Source organism: Sus scrofa, chromosome 8 (assembly GCF_054392235.1).
Source record: "Sus scrofa isolate SSC_HxYL_T2T_F1_AM1 chromosome 8, Sscrofa_HxYL_maternal_Yorkshire_Landrace_v2.0, whole genome shotgun sequence".
Taxonomy (NCBI): domain Eukaryota; kingdom Metazoa; phylum Chordata; class Mammalia; order Artiodactyla; family Suidae; genus Sus; species Sus scrofa.
In genome coordinates, this window is record NC_139390.1 from 125,304,960 (window position 1) to 125,323,596 (window position 18,637).

At 35.8% G+C, this 18,637-nt stretch overlaps 1 protein-coding gene across 6 annotated transcripts in view; it reads right to left on the reverse strand.

Moving 5' to 3' along the window:
- The window catches only part of BANK1 (B cell scaffold protein with ankyrin repeats 1), a 546,413-nt gene that overhangs the window by 38,822 nt on the left and 488,954 nt on the right, over positions 1-18,637 (reverse strand). For all 6 annotated transcript variants that reach the window (XR_014813316.1, XR_014813317.1, XM_084973318.1 and 3 more), the window contains 3 exons: positions 14,330-14,408; positions 10,528-10,833; positions 6,584-6,886 (listed from right to left, as the gene is read on the reverse strand). Coding sequence is in view for 4 of the 6 variants with exons in the window: in XM_084973318.1 (XP_084829444.1) it covers positions 6,584-6,886; positions 10,528-10,833; positions 14,330-14,408 (688 nt within the window). In the remaining 2 variants the exon portion in view is untranslated. The remainder of the gene's footprint in view (positions 1-6,583; positions 6,887-10,527; positions 10,834-14,329; positions 14,409-18,637) is intronic.

Here is an 18,637-nt window from a genome sequence, read left to right on the forward strand (position 1 = left end):
TCTCACTGAAAAACAAATTTCACAAAGACTGTAGGAGCACCATATGTTAAGGGGAAGAAGACCGGCATTCCCAGCATGAGCACAGGTCAGAACAACTGCTCCTTTGCAGAACTGTTCTAGTACCCTATCAGGGAAAGGAGGGAAGCAGAGAATCACAGGTCAAGACAGGGACATGGGCTTACAAACAAATGATAAATATGTCCCTCTATCTAGAGCCCACCTGTATATATGTATACATACATACATATATACATCTGTGTGTATACACACACACACACACACATATATACACACATAAGTTTTAAAGCCAATGGTTTGGACAAGGTCACTAGATCAGAGAATAGAACCCAAGGCACTTGATTTAAGGTCTACTTTAATGATTTGACCATATTTCTTCACTAATGTGGATAGAGACCATTCCACCCTGTCACATTTATACAGGTATGGATTAATTTTCCTAAGAGATTCTATGAGGTCTTTTTTTTGTTATTGTTTGCATTTCAGTTGAGTTGTATGTGATCAATTTCAAGTATAAGTGAATTGCAAGTGAAAAATTTCTGAGAGCAACTGAGTTGTACTTGACATTTTGGGGACCCAGTAGCTGAGAAGCTCTCAAAAAGGTCATATACAACTTTGTTGCACTGTAAAATGCCAAGGGCAACTCAGCAGCAATCGAAAATTGAAAGGGAAATTATATTCTACCCAAATCAGCAACATGGACTCTAAAGAAGCATCTTGATTTTATTAACTGTGAGGGGAAAATGGGAAATTGTCCATTGATGTTGACAAATTTTCCCCAACAGGCAGTCATCTCTTGCATGATTTATGGGTGTAGTTTTACTACCAATTTATCTATACCATAAAAAGTGATCATTTTTTCCCTTGATTTGTCTTACATCAAGAATTCTTTCACTAAGGAAGACTGTAAATCCATGTTAATGCCTCTATATTCTTAAAGCTTAATGAACCTGATCCTTTCCAATATTATGGGGAGAAAAAGATGGAGAGAATACGATATTTAAAAGCAGACAGACTTCAAAAACTTTTAAGAATAATGAGTTATTCTTTTTGAGGTTGTTAACATAGAATTAGGTTTAGTGTAACAAGAATGGAATTAAAAAAATGGAAACATATTTCTTGATAAAATGAACCATGGATTCAATTTTGTATTAATAAGTTACATTTCTGGGGACAGGGGATGGTGGCAATGGTGGAAACAGAGCTTCTTTTTGATATGTTATGCTGTGTGAAAGCAGTTTGAAGGCTTAGCTGTTATTATCAGTGAATAACCGAGAACTTCATCCCATTATTATAGCCTCCTCTCTTCAAATTAGTAGAGCTTTGGACATATGGCTTAAAAGAGGAGAAATTTAAGAATTAGGAGACTGATATAATCTTTTGACTATCCTCTGTAATGTTAGTAAAATCTCCTATTCTATACATATTGATGTGCTTCTTGTCACTTTTATCATTTATTCATCCTTGTAGTCATTCAATTAATATTCTTCAAATATTCATGGTTTCTGCTATGATTTCAGCACTCCGCTTGGCACCAAAGATACAAAAACAGATCGAATTTTGATGGGCGAGAACAAGTAAGACTGGTCTCATCCTATAGGGATCTTATGGGTTAGAAGGAAGAAATAAATATTAACAAATGATCCAGGAATAAATATATCAGTAAAGAAAATTGTGCTGCCATGGGTACAAATATGGTAGCCAGATTGATCTGGGTCCAAATCCCATACTTTTCCCTTACTAGTTTTATCATCATGGGTAAGAGATAAAAACCCACTGAGCATAAGTTTTCTTATCTCTAAACTGAGTCTATTAATGTCAACTATTCAGGATTATTGCATGAATTAAATATTGTCATGAAAGTTACCTAATAATTATTATTATAAGGAGCTAAGCCAACTTTGGAGGAAAGGATATCCTGTCCTGTACCCCTATTTAATCTCTAATAGCCTCCTTGACTACTAACTCTCCAGAATACAGGAAGCACACACTTTTTCTAGAATTTCACATTAGTTTATCAAAGTCATTGCCTGCCCAGAAACTAAGGAAGGACAAAGTAGAATTGCTTTTAATTGTTGTCTATTGAGTATATACCACAACCCAAATATTGTACTGGGTAAATGTTAATTTTCTCACTTAAAGATTACAACCACCCTCAACGTAGATATTATTTCCATTCCCAACTTTTACAATGAGGAAATTGAATCTCAGATATATGAAGGTATTTGCTTACATAGTATCAGCTGAATCTGAATATTCCCCACAAAGCAGTATCGGGAAAACCACTCTTCCTCCCATACCTTTCTTTTCTATGTATCTCCTTTACTTTCACCCTCACAAGCCTTCATTTCAGATACTGCTGAACACCAAATGTGTGTGGGTTTTCTCCCACCAAGCAATCTTACAACACCATTTGGATGGTTTACAATTTAACTCAATTTAATTCAATTCTGAGACTATCTACCTGGACATAGTGTCAGACCACACAGAGTAAGAGCTCAGTCCCAGAAGCCTGCTTCACTCTCCTTCAAATGCCTTTGCCAAGTGGTAGATTTCCAGGCCACCCACAACCTCCGTTTGATTTCATCACAAATTGGAGATTTTCACAACTCCCTCCTCAGGTTCAATTAATTTGCTAGAACAGCTCACAGAACTCAGGGAAACACTTATGTTTCCCAGTTTATTAAAGAATATGATCCAGGATACAGATGAACAGCCAGATGAAGCAATGTATGGGGTGAAGTCTGAGAAGGTCCCCAGTGCAGGAGATCTGTCCCCATGGAGTTGGGTGTGTCACCTTCCCTCTGTGGATGTGTTTGCCAACCTGGAAGCTCTTGGAAATCCCTAATATCAAGATTTTAAGGAGGCTTCCTCACATAGGCATGCTTAATCATTAACTTCATTTTCAGCCCTTCTCCTTTCCCAAGAAATGGGAGTAGGGCTGAAAACTCCAAGCTTCTAATCACTGTCTGGACTTTCCTGTACCAGCTCTCATCCAGAAGTCATCCAGGAGCCCGATCAGAGTCACCTCATTATAACAAAACCACTTCTATCACCCAGGAAATTACAAGGGTTTCAGGAGCTCTGTGCCAGGAACTGGAGGTACAAACCAATAATATACATATATTCTATTAGCTCACAAATGCCGATATGATTTTCCTGTATCACTCTGGTTTATCTGCCTTGTTGCTTTGCTAGTACTTTCTTGAGTTTCTGAAATAGTACATTGGGATTCTGCATCCTGTATTCTTCTTCCACCCCCTACTCCACATCCTTCTTTTCTGGCTACATTAACACACCTTGGATGTACCAACATTCTGCTACCACTTCTGTGCTCTGGAAAGAATTGGGGCAAATTAATGTTCTTTAATTGAATGGATGGATTTCTGGGAAAAGGTGGATATTCTATTTAATAGATTTGCCTGAGCTCAAAAAAAAAAAAAAAAAAAAAAAAGAGAGAGAGAGAAGGGATGCATGATGAAAGATGTTTACCCTGTGAAATGCAAAGAACACCAAGAAAGAATTCACTGATGAGGTAATGTTTTCCTAATGTGAGAACAGAATGATAAGCAATCAATAGCACAAAAGGAAGAGGCAAGCAAGTATATTCCAGGGAAGGAAAGGAAGAAATAATGGAAAGGGACTTTGGTGACCTCATTTACAGTTCAGTTTTTGCTACTGATTTGGGATATGGGGAAAATAACCATGCCTGCTTTAGATACTTAAGTGCAAAACAGAAACAAAACAAAACAAAAAATCACACAACACAGGTTCTTGTCTGTATATCACACAAATGTTGCGAGAACAAATTAGAATGTGTAATTGAATTAAAGATTTCTTATAAATGTTGAAGAATGTTGGGCTTGGGATGAGTAGGTGACATAAATAGTCTTTAAAATTTCTTAGAAACTCAAGAAATTTTATGTATGTATATGTGTATAAAGTGTATAATGACAAAGTGTACCACTTTTATAAAGGGGATTTATATAATTAATATTACAGACTTTATCATTTGGTACTCAATAAAGCTCTGTAATTAATAAAAATATGAAGGAGGAGGAAAATTATTTCATTTTTCTTACTTAACTTGGGGATTGGCTGACAGTCTAAAGCATCATTCTCCCTAATTCCTTCTCCAATGAAGTGAGGAAATCATCTATGATGGAGGATTTATTTTTAGAGAAACTGAATAGGAGGAGTAATTCTGAGGCACACAAGGCACAGTGAGTGGAAGGAGTTATATACACTGGACTGAACGCAGGGAGAGCAAGTTAAATTGTTCATTCTGAATGGTGAAATTTCCCAGTCTTCTTCTCACATTTGCATCTCAGAGTGCTGGCAACCAGATATATAAATGTAGATTGGAGTTTAGCTGACATTCATTCAAGAAAAATTGAAAAACATAGACTAGATCTACTTTAACACTCTGGGGTAATTCAGTGAAAAAGGTAGTTACCTCATTACCCTAAAGTGTAGTCCACAAGTTAGCAAATAAGAGTTTTCATTCAGGTTTTTGGTGCTTCATTCTTAAACATGAAAGTATAACTGAGACTAATCAAATTTAATGGAGGTATCAAACATTCCAGAGCAAACAACAAACAGAGAAAACAGAGACAATATGAGAACTAAAGAAAAATAAAAACTGCAGAAATTTAAAGACCCAAATCAAAACAAAACATGAAGCAAAAGCCATGACACAGATATTGAATTACACAGCTAAAGAAAGAGAAAAGAATGGTATAAAAAAAGAACAAATAGAAAACATGAAAGAACTCATGAAAGACAAGAATATGACAGCTGATAGAAGGATGAGAAGATGGTAAAAAGTAGAGCAACACAATGTGGGAGTCTGTACTTGTCTTGAGAACTCTCTAAGGATTGGGATACAGAAGAGGATGTACCACTTCAAACATTTTTAGAATGTAACAAAATTCTTTGAGCTATGTACTTCTCTTCTCTCTTCAAAAAATACTTATTGGGATTTAGCGACCTGGTCAAAGAGCTGGTACAGCTGGCCCTTGGTATCCTCAGGGAATTGGTTTCAGGACCACACCCCCATATCCAAATCTGCAGATGCTCAGGTCTCTTTTATAAAATGGTACTGTATCTGCATATAACCTATGCACATTCTCCTGTATACTGCAAATCATCTCTAGATTACTTATAATACCTAATACAATGTAAATGCTATGTGAATAGTCATAATTACAATATAAATGCCACGTAAGTAGTTGCTCTGGTGGGAAATTCAAGCTTTGCTTTGTGGTACTTTCTGGAATTTGCTTTTATTGAATATTTTCAATGTGCAGTTGGTTGGATCCTCAGATGTAGAACTCGGAAATATGGAGAGCTGATTGTAAAATTCTAGAACCATGACAGAATCCAAGAATTTCTAATTAGAGCTTTTTCCTGGCCCTCAGAATCTAGATAATTGTTCCAGCTGACATTTTAATTTAGCTGAAACCTTTATTAATTTGTTATTTTTTTCTATTTTTAATAGTTTCTTGAACATTATTAGGAGTAAATCACTGTTAAGTAGGTATATAGAATACTGGTTAAAAAAACATTAAATTTTCTTACACAAATCACTCTATAATATTGCTTAAGCAATGGAATGGTTGGTTTTTTTTGGAATGTATTAAGTATATGGAGTGATTTGTGGTATATATTTAAATGTTCTGTTTGGGTACTTGGTTTAGATTATTTGAATGTATAATACACTGCCTCTGAACTTTAGTTATCACCCAAACATTTCATTTGATCTTAAACATTTTGTTCAAAAATCTCTAATAAGGCATCAAATTATACTGTATATTTATTTGCAGGGCTATCACCTAGAATCCATCAAGGATGGAGACATTATTTTATTACATTCTAATTCCTAGGATGGTATCATATCCCCCAAAAGGCACTCAGTGCATGTGCATGTGATACACCGATGAATAAAAGCCATGTCTTAGACACTATGGACTCATGGAGTGCACTAAAGCAGAGGATACAAGGGGGCTAGGAAATAACAGCCAAGTCAGTACATCCTGCTGGGGCTATACATAGAAAAAAGCTCTAGGGATTTGTTAGTTTTGTTTTTGTTTTTTAATTTAGATTTAACTGAGTAGAGAATGAGAAAAGAGAGTTGCAGCCTAAAAGGAAGCAGAAATTCTATCGGGGATGATGTGCGTCTTAATCACTGAAGTGAAGTGCAGTGAGCAGAGCAAATGGGTTTGCATAGCTAAGATTCTAGTATTCAAAACTGTTCAGGTTTTTAAGCTATCTTAAATAAAATTAGGGGCAAAAATGTAAAGTACCTATCTTCTTTTCTTGTGTTGCACATTATTCAGAGGAGTTGGGCTTCCCTCTTGCAGAATTATGGAAGAAGCATGAAACAGCATTGCTCTACACATAACATGGTTTGTGTGTTTCCAGTCATTTACCAATGACTCGAAAAGACGCTTTTCATCTTTGAGATTTTAGATCCCACCCAAAAAAGACAAAACACCCAACACACACACACACACACACACACACACACACACACACACTTAACAGCAACAACAAAACACATTACCTTGTGCTATATAAGGTGTAGTTTCCTCTTTGGGAGGAATATTTGTGGGTCGAGGTGTCGGGGCAGGAGGTCTGTTCATAATAAAAGAACGACTTTCGGTTTTTTTCTTGATACTCGTATTGGCCAAGATCATGTCATATTCACTGTCATCAATCTCAGCAAAAGTATATGGGTCTTCTTCCTCTTCCTGATCCTTTTCATTTTCTTTTTCTTCTTCTCCTTTGGGTTCACCTCCTGCTTCAAATCTTGCACTAGAATCACACCAACTTTGACTTCTTTCCATTTGGCCTGACAATATTTTCCCTGCGTGTGAAAGATTTAGATGGTGGTTATGCTTATGTTTTATGCAATATTATTGGTGTCCATCTGTCACTTGATTGAACCTCCCCCCAAGTACTGTATATATTATCCTATAAATTCCAAAAAGAGAAAGGTGAACTATGTAATTTACTAACATATTCTCCTGCAGTTTGTAGTTGTTAATGTGTTGGAAAAAGTTTGTTAAAGGAGTGGATTGCTTTGAAAACATATAAATAAGCATATAAATATTTTCCACATACTTTACAAATGAATTAATTCCAGGAAATCAAATTATAAAACTAAGCCTCATTCCAAATGCTTTGAAACTTTGTGTTTTTCAAGCATACTGTTCTCACATTTTAAAATTTTGAAGTCATTTTTTTCTTTTATAGGGATTGAACTAGGTATTTTGCCTAAAATTCAGTTTCTCTGAAAATGACAGAGGGGGAATAGCCAAAAGTGTCATTATTTGGCTTCTTAGATTAAGTCTCACTCTGGCTATGACAAAAAGACCTTCAAAACTGCAACTCCTGATTTTTATAAGCCAACATGAACCTCATTCTTTGATAAAGGACACTGAAAGTAGGGTTCATGACATAAAAGATGGTGTGGACAATCCGTGGCTTAAAGATAAATTCACACGAAAATAATAAATGGTCTTTTATGGCTTTCATATTCAGCAAAATCTTTACATGTTTTTATAAGAATATTTATTCAAATATTCCAGCAGCAGTTTATGTAGAAGACAAAGATATCGTATACTGTTGTCAATGAATGAGTTGAAGAGAATTCTGATGATTCTTTCTGCCAGATCCATGAGAAATTTTTTTAAAAATGAGACCTTTTGACAGGTGTTTTCCTTAAAGTATTAATGAAAACAATAAAAATGGAAAGGATTTCCATCATGAACTGAAAAATCATTGCTTTTCTGTGCTGTTCTGAGAGGTCCATGCTCTTGAACTAGTCTCCTTTCTCTTTGGTAAGAATTTGACCAAAGCATTTTAGTTCATTTAATGGATATTTTAGCAGAAAAACTTAGGTGGTAAGGAGAATGACAAGCAGTTAGTCCAGAATAAAAAGGATATTATTATAAGGAGCAACTGCTTATGGGGAGAGATCTGAGAAGAGTCCGAGATTACCTCCCCGATGAAATGGAGTCTCAGCCTGTTTCAATTAGTTTAACCCAGGAAGTATGAATGCCAACATGCCTCGCACTAACTTTAAAATCACCACGACTTGCCTTTTCTCCTATGAATCATATGATTTTGAGATTTTTGACTTCATGACTTGTTTCACTGACAGCATCTTAGGTGAAACCAGATTAAGTGTGTGGGAAACACTTGCATAGCGTTTCATTTTTAGCGGAATGTGTCAACTATCTTACTTTTATGAACCAATTTCCTGAGCTGTTAACTCCCTTTGTTTCTCCACCCACCTCCTTTCCCAACTCTTTCTAAAGTTGGGCTTGCACTAGAAATAATGCATTGTACATTTCAGTTCCCAGTGTATCAGCTTACGGTTTTTATGTTGGAGTTGGACCTATGTTTTCTCAACTTAGGTGGTGCATTAGTAGATAAAGACGAAAATATATCACTCTTAAAATTCCAATTTTTGAAATAATTGGGAAGAAATCTGTAACAAAGATAAGAATTCTAAAAGCCCAGGAACCTGTTCATGGAAGTATTTGACACTTTTTATTGACAGACACTAGGGTCTTGGTTCTAAGTCAAAGGGTATCATATGATTGTTGCCTTGCAAGAATGTTGTGAAGATAAAGAGACAGGGTGCTCTTTTTAAACTGAAAAGTGTCGTTTTCTCCAATGAATATGTTCATAAAGCTATCATGAGGAATTTGATGCTTAGGGTTCAGTAAATGGAAGGCATATGGAAGGTACACTAAAGAACAGTTCCTGAAAGCATCACTAGCAGAAGTCATCAAAGAGCCCATACAAAGTCTCTGGCAATAAGTAAGTGGTAGCTTCCAGCCTTACTTATGAAGACTTAAAGAATTCAAAACAAAATATTGGCATTTTACTTTCTATTTATTTTCCATTTACTTTTGATATCAGCCCTATAAAATTACATTCAAAGTAATACTGCATTGAAAATGTAAAAGTACAATTTTTAAATAAAAGGAATACTTTTTGCATTATTTTGCTTTTTGTATCTGGTGCTTTTCATAACATACAATAGCCAATATTATACTTCTGGTCCCAGACATCTAGTGAAAATCATTCTCTGTGGAGTAATTTTAGACCTCCTAACCAACATACCATATACGGAAATCTGTGAGAAAAAAAATGTGATTTATTATTACCTCCTTAAAGAGCTTTGACCTGCTGAAACTTTGCTTTCTTAACAATTAATTGTAATAATTATATAAAATTATGCACATCTATAAAGGTGAGAAAAATATACCAGAATTTTGTTGTCAGTGCACTACTAATCTATATGTCTCCCCTACTCCCAGTATTGATACACCTACTTCCTTGATCTGTCTCAACAGACTATAAGAGCTTGGCATAAAGCAGGTAGGTACTCAATAAATGTTTGTTGAATGAGTGAATGAATCAGAGAAGTACCCATTAATTTTCCCCTACTTTCTATCTCTAAATATGGTACATAATCTTAGTAAAGGATTGGGTTGGTCAACTGGAAACTTAATAGAGATAAGCCTTTCAAGGACACAAGTGCTAAATTTCCTGGCTTCAAAATTCACTTTTTACACCAGTGTTTATAGACTTTAGGACTTGACAACTAAAGTATAGTGACCAATGGGGTTTTAATAGTAGACATTTCTTTCATCCTTCTTATTAAATTTTCTTTGTAAGAACATTTTATAAATTTGGAAAGTAGACATAAAATAGTGATCAATACAGTGGGTGGTAATTAGTGCCTGCAGGAGCCAACATGGCAGTGTCAGGCTGTTGAACATTCCAGGCACATAAGCTTAATATGGAAGCTTCTTCTGATGCTCCCAGCTCTCCACCCCCACCCCATCGCCCCTCCACGGCACACCTTTAATTCCTGTACCAGGGCACAAATGCTATCACTGCCATTTTAGCAAGACAGAGAGTGTTTGTAGACATTGGTCTCAATGCATTGTGTGATAAACCCTTTACCACTTGCCCCCTCCGCAACTACCAACTGAGAGAAGTGCCCAAGGGCATTCTCAAATCTGTAACACATTAGCCTTTCTCTTTGGCCAGAAAACTAAGAGTATTTTTAAAAAGCAAAGTTGTCATTTACTTTTCCACATGATGCTTGAGGTTTGTTTTATGTGAAGAACTAAAGACTCCTTCCAAGTTCTCTTTACTTACTGAAAGCTTTGTAATGAGGCTTTTTTTTTTTTTTTTTTTCCTGGAAGAAAATAGAAAAAAGAGAGAGGGAGAGGAAGAAGAGGATGAGGGTGGGGGAGAGATAGAGAAGAAAGAAGGAAGGAGAAATGGGAGGAAGGAAGGAGGGAGGGAGGGAGGAAGGAATTAGTGGTAGGTATGTCTTATCTGATTTCAAGTCCTAGTTGTTAAAAAAATAGGAGGAAAGTTTCTGAGGGTTTTAAAGGTGATCTCTGTATAGCTTCACCACTGCACATGCTGGGTGAGTCTGTCAAAGTTTCGTAGTTGTTGTTTTAACCATAAACTTACCTTGTAATGTGAAGTGAGGTTTTTCCAGTTGGAAGGCAGTAGCTGCAGGTCGCGGCGGGGGGAGAGGTGGTCTGCTCATGAGGGCCTCTTGCGAATTATCTTCCGGGTTGTCTCCAGGGATGAACACATACAAGTCATCATACTGGTCCTCACTCTCACTGTCCACCTCTTCTGGGGTGGGCTGGGCCTCCGAGCCAGAGTCCTGCTCTATTTCTTCCTCTGCCGTTTCTTTCACTTCCGCACCTCCTTCTGCCCTCTGCCTGTATGTCTGTTGGCTTTCCTGATGGAGAGCTGGGTTCTGTATGCCTGTTTATGACAAGGATTGTACGATTTCATTTAAATACACCATCTGGAGGTATTTCATATTTTACAATTTTGTACAGAAGTGCTGGTACTATTAATCAAAACTTTGATGATCTGATATAGGGGAAAGCTGACAAATGCATAATTTTGGTGAATGATCATTCTTGGGCCTTTAAACTATTTGCCAAATGAAAGCTCCATTATATCTTGCCACCTCAGTGTATGACACACTCATACATACAATAATATGTGACATTCCGACATTACCTAGATAATAATATTCTGATCCTCTAGAGTTATTGTTTGAGCAGATTCACTATATGACTGCATTACCATATTTTTCTTAGAAAACAATATAAGTAACCTAATATGTAATAAGTGATGGAAAAGGTAGAGACAAGGAACAAAAATCTTAACTTGCTGGTAAAAAATGAGCCTGTGATGCTTATTTAGCTATTGTTATATATTTATCACCAGATGACATCTTAATTCTTGAAAATATCACTTGAGAAAAGTGTTAATAATTTTTGAAGGAGAAGGCATCTAACTCACCAATAGTAGGTAATTTTTTTTTTGCTTTTTAGGGCCAAACCTGCACCATATGGAGGTTTCTAGGCCAGGGATCGAATCGGAGTTACAGCCGGGGCCTACACCACACCTCACAGCAACGCTGAACCCTTAACTCACTGAAGGAGGCCAGGGATCAAACCCGCATCCTCATGGATAGTAGTCAGGTCTGTTACTGCTGAGCCACAATGGGAACTCTGGTAGGGAAATATTTTTAAGGCTCAGGTCTCTCACCAAAAAAAACCTATTCTACCTGAAAACTTAATTAAATGATTCAGTCATATTTCCTCCATTCTAAGCATCATGCTTTCATTACCTGTGTTTACACTATACTCAGTAACTCTTCTCTAACTACTCAGGAAGAAAATAGAAAGAAAAAATTATAACACAATAACTTTAAATCTCAAAACCTTTTTGTTTATATTTTCTTTGTAGAAATCCTGCTCTAAATAAAGTATTCACAAAAATTTTAAATGAATTTTGGACTCTCTATATTGGAGGGAACATGTGATCTGCTGTTATGAGTACAAGAGAAAAGCAAATAATTATTGTTTTAAAGTGTTGCTAAACTAAAATCTAGCTAAAGAAGGCAAATGACAGAGTACAGAGAAAGGGATTTCTTTTTTAAATGAACACTATAGACATCTTTCAGCAATGGGAGAAAAATGAGTCATGTGGGAAAATCATGCCCATTTTAGTACTGCATATTTCTACATGAATTTTACTTTTGCTTCCTCTTTTTTTTTTCATATGAGAAAGAAGAAAGGTCCAGTTGCCAGTATTAGAACCACAAACTAAGGTGCTTTAATTACCAGCTTGGGCAGAGCAGACCGCCTTTCATTCTTACACAGATCTCTGCACAGATCTCATTCATCTTTCTGCCTCTAATCCCAAACCCAACCTGAAAACATAAAACAGTCTCTAGAAATGATGATGGAGTGGGTGAAAAGAAATCACTGCTCAGGCTAGCCAAGAGACTTCTCTATTTCTGTCTATGCAAACTGATCATCAGCTTGAAATTATCTTCACACTATAGGCAATTACTTATAGCCACCTTTATGTTTATGTATTCAGTGTTTATGTTTTATGCAAACACTGTCTAAGCAGCAGAGACTCCTTGTTCCTTGTCCACTATGCCCAAACCTGGAAGACATCCTTGAAGAGTCAGGTGTAATGGGTCGGCAGGTTTTAGCAAGCTTCATAGAAATGAAGAGAGCAATGGAACTATGCTGACAGGGTATTCTATGCTTCACCCTTTCCCCAACATAAAAGCCAGAGGCCTAAGTCCAGTCACACAGAGTTTCATATATGAGACAGTCCCAGGTCCAAGCTGTCTGCAGAAATGAGGTTGTTCTGTACAAATAATTGAAATAATGTTTTATTATTGGTAGCACTTCTGAGAATGAAATGTCATACTGAATATATGGTCATTATCAGTGATGACCTTTATTACTTTCATTATCATTACAAATTATAATAAATCATTAAGTCATTAAAATTTATAATAAAACATATAACTTTAAAACAAGGCATCATGTATTAATATTTAGCATTGTTTTGTGTTCTACAATAACATTTAAAGAGTTTACTGATTTTGCCAAAGTATGCTAGTTAAGGCATTGTGTTTAATTTTATTTGATTTGCAGGCAACCCATCATTTGAAAAATTGATGGTCAGTAATCTGCAGTTGAGCATCAACTGTGAACTGTCCAAAGTGCAGATGACCTGGGACAAGAGCATGCTTGATGTGTGAGGGGTCACTGCAGCTGTGAACAAGCCAGAGAGTGGTCAGAGGTGGGACCATAAAGATTATTTAGAGCCTTACAAGTGATGATAGTACAATGAGAAGAAACTGGAGAACTTGGAACGAAAAGCGATTACTTCCTTTATGAAGCACAGAATATTAGGGGCAAATTGGGAGGCAGCTATTGCAGGGTTTTTTAATAGCCAGCTATTGGCATTTGGATAAGATAATCCTGTGTTTCATGAGGCATGTCCTGTGCATCATAGGACACTTAGCCTTATTTCTAGCAAAAATCCTTTCTCAAACTATGAAAAAAACAACAGAAGTATTCATTCATTGACAGGGGGTAGAAAATTGTGCTCCACTGAGAGCCCCTTTGCTACCGCAATAATCCAGGGAAGAGCTGATGACAGCGTGGACTGGAAGGAGTAACAGTGAAAGGGTGAGGAATGGCTGGACACTGGCTATGGTGAAAGCAGAGTCCACAGTACTATGTGACGGACTGGACAGAGGAGAGAAAGTAAAAAGCCAAGGGTGACGCCAAGTTTTTGGACTAAGTCGAACAAGAAAGGAGTCTTCATTTACTGAGATAGGTGGAGCAGGTTTGGGAGCGGCAGGAATTAGAGTTTTGAGATTTGACAGTGGTTGGAGATGCCTATCAGACTTACAGGTGAAGATGGTGAGCAAGCTGTTGTAGGCCAGTGGAATCTGGCACGATGGGTTGAGTTAGGTATACGGAGGAAAACTCTTGAGTTAGTCTTCAGTTATGAGGATATAGAGTTACATTCTATTTCAGCCAAAGGGGATCTTAGAGAGTCTTAGTACAAACTTACTTCCTAGCTGAGAAAACTAATGTCTGAAAAGGATGTGATTTTGTTAAAAGAAAAAAAAAAAAACTGAAAAAATATAGCTGTCAAATAGGATATTTACAGCAACCTGACTTTTGTATTCTCTTTGGGTAGGAAAAACTACTGGTGTTCGATTATTAAGCATTGAATTTATAAGTTTTTAAGTTAGCAAGACATTACAGTAGTATCTCTACCAGATAGTACACTAAAAGTCATTCAGTTCATTAACTATCTTTCTGTGCCCTCTGTTCTTTGCCATTCTCTCTTCGATTTTTCTTTACCAGTTATATATACTTTAATACAGATGCTATGTATAGATGTAACATACAGGAATACTTACTGGGAGAATGTGTACAAAAGGAGATAAAATCCTCTTCATAATCACTTTCCTGCTCATCATCTCCTCCAGCATCTTGGATCTGAAAAAAAAATGAGTATGACTTTCAATAATATAAATTAATCTAATAAACCTACATCTTGTTTACATATACCAAATAGAAAGTTAATACCTGTGAAAATAAGAATTCGTTTTAAAGTTTTAATTTAAATACTTCGATTATATTACACATCTTAGCTTTATATCTGAGCCATCTATAATTTCTTTTGATGGCACATAGTATTAAAAGTGTAGCTGGACCAATAGAACAGTTACAGTAAACAACAAATACATTTTAAAATGGAACTTTTTGCGATTAAGATTCACAGCAATAGTTATGAAACTTTTGCAACAAATAACTCCTGAATAAAAATGAACACAACCATTTCTTTTTAAAACCATGAGCTTTGCTGCCTTTGAAAACGTCTGTATCTTTTAGCTGTCCAAACAATATTCTTAATCATATCAAGGGTTACACTACAGTGAAAGACAGTAAGACTGCAAAGGGGTTTGTTTTCCACCTTTTTTTTCCAATTCTGTAAATCCAATTATTTTATTTTTTTTACTGAAGTGCAGTTGATGTACAAATACATACATTTTCCATCTATAAATAGAAGAAGGAAACTAAGCGAATTTATGTTTGTTTTTCTGAAGTCCGTTCTACTACACTTAGAAGGGAGAATTACTGAGGAGGCACAGAAACCTGTTCTCTTTGGAATTGCTAAGGCTTTATTTATATTCTTTGAAGGAGACATGGGGTCTAAAGTAGGGGAACACATTAGCGCTTGTAGAGAAAGCTAAGTAACAGCAGTGACAGTTCTGTATGTAGAGAAAGAGATGGAGCTTCATTGCATTAACATAGGTCACATTTAGTTATCATGAACTCCACGCAATTATTCAAATGATTTATGCTTTTGTTAATAAAATTGATTGAAATGATTAGGCCATTTGCTCTGTATCTTGAATGTCCCTTTAAAAATTAGAAGCATCCTTATTAAAGCATTATTAAATTTATAACAATCTTGGTGTGATGGGTATTGGACTTCATCAGTTTGGTTTGTCACCCACTTTGGTCAATGGGAGCCCAATGGAATTTGCTTTTTTTTAAAAAAAAAAAAACAACAAAACTAATCCTACCCAGAGAAGCAGCACAGTTTTTGATTTTCTCTAGAATCTTGAAAATAAAAATCTCTAATATTTTTATAGTAAGCCTGATACAAAAGCATCTTCTTTTTCTATTTAAATCATTATTTTTTTTTCATTTGTGGACATAAGCAAATACTAATGTGAAAAGTCATATAACTTTACTAGGGAGATTGGCATGTTGACTCATAGTTGTATGCTTTGGTATTACATTGTCGATATGCCCATTTTTTTGTTGTTAATTAGCCTGACCTCTATGTTTCATCAGGTAGATCAAGAATACATTAAAAATCCATAATAGTCTTAAAATCATATCAATAAATCTTTACTAGTTGAATAACAGGAATGGTTTTCAAAGAATTCAGGAATTATGCGAAAATTTCCTATATACTGTTTACAAGTCTAGACACTATGAGTTCAAAATCAGTGTGCATTAAAGAGCCTGTGGGCAAGTATGTAGGTGTATGTGTGTGTGCTGAGGTTGAAATCTAATGGAATCATTTTTATGTTATAGCTTAAGCTTTATGACATTTGCACAAACACATAAGCCTAAAAATGTCTTGAAGGAAGTGGCTTTCAAATTTAAAAAATAGCCAAATTTGACTGATTTGAGCACTGTCATAGCTATTACCTGAAATTGATATTTTGTATAATCTGGCTATGTTGAAAGTATTAGTTTTCTCAGAAATGAAATGATCTTTAGACATATGTGCACTAAAAAACAACTGCGTCGTACTGGAGTTCGTCACACATAATCATTTATTTTGGAAAAATGCGCTGGATCTAGTGATATATTAATAACTGTGTCTGGTGAAATTAAAGATGGTCTAAAAGACAGGTGTAATGGCAGTCGGATACCTAGTCTGTGTATACTTTAATACTCTGCTGTGTGGTACAGTGGGCAGAGCATGTATTTTCAGTTAGTCTAAGAACAAATCATAGTTCTGTTCTATTTTATTTATTAGCTCTGTGACAATGGGCAAGACCTTTACTCCAAATTTCAATATTCTATATTGTAAAATGTGGACAGTAATATCTATGCCATCAATTTTCTAGGAAGTTTAAATTGGAAAATGTAAGGAAAACGTGTATCACATCTACCACACAGTAAGGGCTCAAAAAAATATGACCTGCATATGTTAGCTTTTCAACTTCATCCAATGAAGTGTAGATCTACATTAAAGTAAGCATGGTAACCACACTGATTTTTTTCTTTTTTCTTTTCTTTTTAGGGCCGCACCCTCGCATATGGAAGTTCCCAGGCTGGGGGTCCAATCAGACCTACAGCTGCCGGCCTATGCCACAGCCACAGCAACACAGGATACGAGCTGTGTCTGTAAACTATACCACAACTTACAGTAACTCGGGATCCCAACCCACTGATCGAGGCCAGGGATTGAATCTGCATCCTCACGGATCCTAGTCAGGTTTGTTACCACTGCACAACAACAGGAACTCCTGACCACACTGATTTGCTGAGGGAATATCAATAATGAGCCAATCATTATTTAACTTATTTCTTCTGAAGTATGTGCCTTTACAAGCTCTGCTATGACAAAGAACTTTCTATCTGATCTGATAAGCTATCTGATAAACTTTCTATCTGATCAAAGTGTGAAGTATGATTTTGTTATTGAAAACACCATTATGAGAGTTCCCACTGCGGCTCAGCAGGCTAAGTACCAGACTAATATCCATGAGGTTGTGGGTTCCATCCGTGGCCTCACTCAGTGCGTAGAGGATCCGGCATTGCTACAAGCTGCATGTGCAGCTCAGATCTGGCTTTGCTATGCTGTAGGCCAGCAGCTACCACTCCAGTTTGACCCCTAGCCTGGGAACTTACATTTGTGGTAGGTATGGCCCTAAAAAGATAAAAAATTTTTAAAAAATCTGCTATAATTTATAAGCTAAGAGAAATGGTAAGAATCAGAGATGTTTAATTTTTTAGTAAGTTTCTTTATCTGGGTCTAGAGTCTGACTTCATTCATAAATTCATTGTAAATTCATAAATCAGATATTTATGCAGGCCTACTGTGTGCTAATACCCTGATAGTAATTAAGGTAATATTTTAAAAGAGACACATTCACACTCTCAAAAATATCACATTTTTACCAGGAGGGGAAATTAGTAAAATAATTAGAATACGATATTTTATTTATTCCATTACCATAAACTCAGTCCTTACAGGTGAAATGGAGAACTAAGAATTAATCAGATAACAAGGGCAGTTTTACTCATTTGCTTTTTGGGTGAGGAGATTGGATTAAACAATGACCTTGAAACTTGCCTTGATTCCCACTTGTGCAAATGAAAAATCCAGCTTAAACAATAAAATCTATTAGCTGAACATACTCAGTGTAATACTTCAGCCCTCAGATAGTCCTTGTAGCATACATTTTTTAATAAAAGTAAAATCATTCATTGTCAAAGATAAAAGAACTTCTTTCTAACTGCAGTATACAGGGCTTTGGCATCTAGCACTGTACAAATTAATCATAATATTCTAATTTTGAGGGAGTGAATAAAAACAATCTTCACATGGCAGTTGGTTTCCAAATATTTTTTATGAGATTCTGAAGATAGTGTAATTAGCCCAACTCTTGCCCAACTTCCATGGTGTTAATTATAAATGATTCTGCCAGCACTAAAGCATATGAAAGTCTGTAGAATAAGATATATATAAATAAATATATATATAAATAAATATATATATGTCTCTGAAGAGTAACACACTGATATTGTAATATTTTATTTGTTACCCAAGATGAACACAATAGGCTGCAGAATCTGCAATAATATTCCAATTAAAATGATAAAAATTTTTCCTACTAAATGCTAAGGATGAACAATGTTATATGAAAGCTATGAATGATGGCAAACATAGAAAAGTTTTTTCAAAGGCATATTTTAAGAGCATAATATTTTAGCTCTCATTGCATCTTTCAAGAGAATTTGTTGCTCCTTAGGCCATCTGGGCACATGGCCTAGAAGAAGATTCATGTAATTTCTCACGCAAGTTTCTTTTCATATAATGGGAATTGGAATCCTGAATGTAAAAATTAAATAGGAACTCTGTCTGTGATTGGGAGAGGAATGAGTTAGACTAAAATAGATGTGGAGTGGTTAAA